Consider the following 6,267-nt stretch of genomic DNA (forward strand, 5'->3'; position numbering starts at 1 on the left):
CTTACAGCGGTTTTCAAAGAAATATGAATAAAACATTAATCATAAATATTGCAAAAGATTATATTTAACATGATTGCGGATTTTACATTCTTAAAACATGTCCTTTAAATTGTTGTTGTTTGAATAAATGTGGCATGGCATTTAGTCTACCATGACATTAAAATTGTAAGTATTTTGTTCCAAAATAACATGATTTCTTTTTTTGACAGTGTGGAAAATCAATTAATAAAGACGGCAATTTTCATGGGAAACAGGTCAGTGAAGTCTATAATTTTTTGTAAAACATGGAACTAGAATATGTAATTTTTAAAAATCCTACAATCAAGCATACATGTCCTCGGGTTTGTATTTTATTTTCGACCTCTTTAAATGGGCCATTTTTATGTAGAATACTGAACATTTGAACGAAGAACTCCGGGAACGCAATCCCTGGATCGCGCAAGTAAATTACACGGACCTTTAATTTTTCCCATAAATAATAATACTTTAAGAAATGAAATATTTTCTGCAGTACAAAATGTTCGGTGGAGGCAATCCCGGTGTGAATTCGAAGGGTGAAAATATTGTCGAAGGAGATATTGTATTACGGAGTCGAAAGGATGATTCCAACGAATTGTTAGGAAGAAAAGCCACATCGGATTATTTAGATCTGTGGACCAATGCACAAGTTAGCTACGATTTCCATGAATGTAGGTAGTTTTTCATTTGTCGTAATAATAGAAACATTGATCTAAGAAAGTACAGAATACATAGCCCCCATGATGTTTTTGAAATCGTGTGGTTTCTTATAAATTGGTTACGGATCAAATGAAAGAACATTGTAATTCGACGCTGATTTTAGCCTCCATCCAAGTGTCTTTCTGTCAAATCGTTCCTCAAGAAAATTATAATGTCTGTATAGGGTTACGTAGAAGGCCAATTCACATGTAGAAATGGATAATGATAGGCAGTTTATTTTGCTTGACATGACTATAACTAGCAGCTACTCCCTAATTACCTCCCTCACAAATATATGACACCAACACTATAATTAAATTGGCGGTCTAAATTGAAAACTAATCAGAATTGGAAGCGCTAATATGTAAGCCAAAATTTTGTAGAAACGTAAACTGCAAGAGTTCCACACTAACAATTTGAATTACAACTAATAAGTCGCTATAGTTGAAACAACAAGTAATTCTAGATTGATTACAACATAAAAATTAGCCTTGATAAATAAAATGTATCAATAAATTATAAATTTATAATTTCTTTGTGAATCATCAATTTATAATTTCTTTGTGGATTGTAAATTTATAATTTCTTTGTGAATCATCAATTTATAATTTCTTTGTGGATTGTAAATTTATAATTTCTTTGTGAATCATCAATTTATAATTTCTTTGTGGATTGTAAATTTATAATTTCTTTGTGAATCATCAATTTATAATTTCTTTGTGGATTGTAAATTTATAATTTCTTTGTGGATTATAAATTTATAATTTCTTTGTGGATTATAAATTTTTAATTTCTTTGTGAATTATAAATTTTTAATTTATTTGTGAATCATAAACTTATAATTTCTTAGTGGATTAAAAATTTATAATTTCTTTGTGGATTATAAATTTATAATTTCTTTAAAGTTTTAAATTTATAATTTCTTTAAAGTTTTAAATTTATAATTTCTTTAAAGTTTTAAATTTATAATTTCTTTAAAGTTTTAAATTTATAATTTCTTTAAAGTTTTAAATTTATAATTTCTTTAAAGTTAAAATTTATATTTTTTGATGAGTTTTAAATTTATAATTTCTTTAAAGTTAAAATTTATATTTTTTGATGAGTTTTAAATTTATAATTTCTTTAAAGTTAAAATTTATATTTTTTGATGAGTTTTAAATTTATAATTTATTTAAAATATAATTGAAATATAGGTTCTTTAAACTGTTTGGGGTTTCTGTTCATTAATTTATTACTTTCTCTTGATTTTGCAATGGAAATAATAAATATATCAGTACAGGCGTCTTATTTTTAAGCTTTCTTCCAAAATACCTATAATTTTGAAACCAACTAGATATAAATATGTTCATTTTTTTTTGTATCGCAGCCATTCAACAAAAACCAGGTTTGGACAAATTAATCGAGGAAGGAATTGAGCATTGGAGAAATAACACTTGCCTCAAATTTAAAAGAAAAGGCTTGTTTGATGACGTATATATATACTTCAGGCATGATCTCGACGGGTAAGTTAAGGACCACATGTGGTCAAAATACTTGCATTATCACCAAGAATGATTTAAGTTATGTTTAATACATATAAAATAAATGAAGATAAAATAAATTAAATACGTTTGTAGGTATTCGTGTTGTAATAATTAAAGTTACGGAAATTTCATTATTGTTTTAAGACTACAATTTCAAACTATTATTCAAAATGAAATGATTTGTAATATTGTTTTCTTTGCAGTTGTTATTCCTATATTGGAAATGCTTTTATGCTTTATTCAGGGCAGGAAATATCCATTGGAGTTGGTTGCGAATATGTAAGTTTTATAAATATTTTAGACGTCTGCCAAAGCATTTGAATTTTGACCTAGCTTATTCGATCAAAAGAGAGGAGCTACGGCTAGCCAAAATAAAATCGTATCTTTTAGAAACTGTTTTGTATTTTCAAATACATCTAGCTTTCGGGGATGGGAAATGGATGTTACGGTTTAAAAAGATCATAAATCAAAATTTTGAGTTTATTGAACGAAAGTAGTGATAAATAACTATTAATATAAAATAATAAAAAACATTATTTTTATTTTATTAAAATAAGCTAAATGATAATGATCACTAAATTGTAAATAGAACTAAATTTTAAAATATTATTAAAACTCCGATACCATCGAAATATCCGCGATTGAGCTACGGGAATTGATTGATATCTTTGTTAACGTTACTTTCAATCCATAGCAAAATCAAAATTATCGATTTGTGGCAAAATATTATATAAAATTAATTTCAATGAATTCAGAATAAACAAATTAAGTAAAGCAGATTGTCTAGCTATTTTACTACGGTTTTAATAACAGTAATTTAAATTTGAATTTTTCAATAAACAGATACACACTATCATTCACGAAATTGGTCACGCAATTGGTTTCTTTCACGAGCAATCCAGAAAAGACCGGGATAAATACGCGGTTCTATTGCCAGACAACATCAACAATGAAATGCAACCCCAATTTTTCAAATACAAAGACCGCTCTTTTGGCGTTCCGTATGATTTCCATTCCGAAATGCACTACAATAGTATGGTAGGTATTAAACCCGAGGCATTTTTACAAAGTTTTCTAGCTGGTTAACTTAACAAATGACTTTTTCCAGGCGTTCAGCAACCGACCATTTGAGAAGAACACCTTGGTGACGAAGAACCCTCACAACCAGAGGCTGATGGGAAAATACAGCGGACTAACGTTTCGAGATAGAAAAATTGCCAACTTACTGTACAACTGCGGTGGTATATTGAAATTTTTTTTTATTTTGCATTTCGGTAACGTAAAATAATAGAAGGTGGAAATATCACAGATCGTCTATTGTAATTCAAATTACACTATTTTTGAGAAAATGAATTTCTAACAAAGCACTTAGGCTACCACTTGATCTGTTTTTTTTTTTTAACTTTCCATTTTTACGTTTACCAATAACAAATGAACTAATGAAATATGGAAATTAAACAGTTGTATATAAAATTTTGGCAAAGACTATACGCATAAGACAAAATTAAGAAGTTCAACTGACTTTTTTTCAGAAACGTAACGTGATACGGGAAATGTTCGCGCAAGTTTTTTTGTCATTTTGCTATTTCGAAAACTGAATATCAGAACTCAGTGCGATTATCCTTTTCGAAATAGTAAATTGGATTATTTTTTGTCTCGGCATACTTTAGTTACCTCTGACTCAAACCTCGTTTATTAACCGAAAGCACACCAAGCAAGCGCGTAGTTTTAGAAAGTCGAGATACAATTTAAAGCCTGGTAAAAATCTAGAGTTGGTGTTTTTTTAATATTTAAGGTTTGAAAAAGTATAAATGAAATTAAATTACAGTGAAATGCTCGAATAAAGATACAGTAACGTGTCAAAACAATGGTTATCTGAGACCTGTTAAAGATCAACCGGAGAATTGTTTCTGCGATTGTCCTCCGAGAACCAGCGGCGAATTCTGCGAAAACTTCGAGGGCGACTATTACGGTGAGTGATTCCCATCATAAATTAAAAGTCTGTTCCCAATTCGTCAAATTATCGTAGAGGATCCGGTGTGCGGCGGAAATGTGACAGAGCCCGGAGTCATTCAAACACCGAACTATCCCGAAAGAAAAAACCCCTACGAAGACTGCAGTTGGTGGATACAAGTTAGTAAATTCAAATTTATTACTGAGGAGGCAAACTATTCTAAGTCTAGTATTCAAATATTTTTCAATTAATATACTGACCGCAATAATTACTAAAAAGGCAAATATAAAAGAACTATTACATTTTGAAGTTTTTAAGCATTAATTTTGATATAGTATATCATTTCGTTTCAAACAAAATATTTTAAAAATAATTTGTGATTAAAATAGTTAATCAAAATTTTATATTTAAAAATTAAATTTCTCAATTGCAGTTAGAGGAGCCACGTTTGATACCAGCTTATGGCACCGGGTGAAAACTCGGAACTACTGCTTTGAGTTTGCTATATTTCCTCTAGCTAATTGGGTTTTTCCCCGAGTTTTTCGGGTTTCCCTTTTCCATAACTTGCTGAGGTTAACATTAATATTTGGTGTAGGAAACTGTTGTCTCACATGGTATGAAGGGCTTGTCACCACCTTCTGGGGTATTGTAACCCCACCACCTGATTTAAAGGCATTGAAAGTCGATAGATGACTTGGGGTTAGGGTGGTGCCTTGGGTATTAGCCTAGCTGATTATTATTAAAAAAATAATTCGGAAAAATATTGAACACTTTAACCTTTCAACAGGCTCCGCCGGGGAAGCGCGTGCAAGTGACCTTCCTCGATTTCAATTTCGATAGACGACTCAATCTAACAGGACATCCTTTGGATAATTTATGCGTGTTTGAAAGAGTCGAAATAAGAACCGAGGACCGGTACAATGGAGACATGTAAGCGAAATGCCCATCCAAAGTGTGCCGCTCTCATAAAGCGATTCACAAATTTCTGACAGGGAAATCAATATTTAAAGCGAGAGAATTAAAAGTTAGATTTTACTGCTTTTATTAATATTAGATGGTTAGAGTTTAAACAGTTTGTCGGGAAAGAAGGAAAAAAATCATTTATTTCAAAAAAGCGACTTTTAACACTATTTCAAGTGTTAGTGAAAGCTGTATAGAAAAATGAACTCTAAAAAGGAACAGTTGTTTTTAGTTAATTAACATTTGTTCGACTGTTTGAGGGCAATCTGGTAACACTTCTGGTATTTGAACATTCCCTTCTAAAAACGTTATCGGTTGTTAGTGAAAAATAATATATTTTCCCCGCGTTTTAAAGCAAGTGTCGACGTCAAAGAGCTCTTTTTTCAACAGATGTCGCTATTGTCGTAATCAAAACCAGGTAGTGTACATTGGAGGCGTAGGTTGTTGCTGACCTAAGTTACAGAATAGGCCTATAGTAGCTCTAAAATCGGGCCTTCAAATTTAAAATTAAACACCTATTAACAAACAGAAATCGGAAACAACTGGATTAGATTAAAGGACCTTCGTTTCTATATTTCGTTCGTAACGCTTTACCACATATTAGTTGGCTTGTTACGATGTTTGAACAAATGTACAACTAGATTTCCTTTTAGGCTTACTAAAACCAGAACAAATATAAAACTTGACCATTAATTTTAAAGCCAAATTTATCAATGATTCTCGAATTAAAATAATTATAGGTTTTACCACTTGAGGCGGGGTTTCCTAACCTACACCCTTAACACTTACGGATGCTTGAACCTGGGTGAAGCGTCAATTAAATAGGCCCATTTTTTAAAGTATGGTCCCCCCGAATACCCTAATCCTGGGGTGGGTCAAAAGTAATTTTCAGCGTTTAAGGAAGGGAAAGGATTATTTATGGAAAACGAATATTTCATTGAGCCTCCACTCATTCGATAAATGAAAGATTTCTTTTTCGATTTCAGGTACTGTGGCGAGGATATTCCCAAAGGTGACGTAAAGATCTCGAAAGAAAACGAATTTATCATTTTAATCTCAGCCAGCAAATATAAAACTGGTCGTGGACTTCAAGCTAATGTAAACTTTTTGTAA

General features: G+C 31.0%; 1 protein-coding gene across 1 annotated transcript; it reads left to right on the plus strand.

Moving 5' to 3' along the window:
• The first annotated feature begins 284 nt into the window (after positions 1 to 284).
• Positions 285 to 6,267, plus strand: LOC149940469 (blastula protease 10-like). Its single transcript, XM_090179271.1, has 11 exons — positions 285 to 341; positions 389 to 442; positions 512 to 689; positions 2,084 to 2,219; positions 2,444 to 2,519; positions 3,084 to 3,278; positions 3,349 to 3,481; positions 4,069 to 4,212; positions 4,270 to 4,373; positions 4,982 to 5,124; positions 6,141 to 6,267. The coding sequence occupies exons 1-11, from the start codon at positions 285 to 287 to the stop codon at positions 6,265 to 6,267; spliced, it is 1,347 nt and encodes a 448-aa protein (XP_090035397.1).

Source organism: Leiobunum rupestre, chromosome 6, assembly GCF_980474605.1.
Source record: "Leiobunum rupestre chromosome 6, qqLeiRupe1.1.hap1, whole genome shotgun sequence".
In the NCBI taxonomy this organism is placed as follows: Eukaryota; Metazoa; Arthropoda; class Arachnida; order Opiliones; family Sclerosomatidae; genus Leiobunum; species Leiobunum rupestre.

What these genes read in the sequence shown, in the direction of transcription:
- LOC149940469 (XM_090179271.1), top strand. Translation starts at nt 285, where the DNA reads ATGGAACTAGAATATGTAATTTTTAAAAATCCTACAATCAAGCATACA. An exon ending in TAGCTACGATTTCCATGAAT is followed by an intron (nt 690 to 2,083) that starts GTAGGTAGTTTT and finishes TTTGTATCGCAG; the next exon opens with CCATTCAACAAAAACCAGGT. An exon ending in GACCGGTACAATGGAGACAT is followed by an intron (nt 5,125 to 6,140) that starts GTAAGCGAAATG and finishes TTTCGATTTCAG; the next exon opens with GTACTGTGGCGAGGATATTC.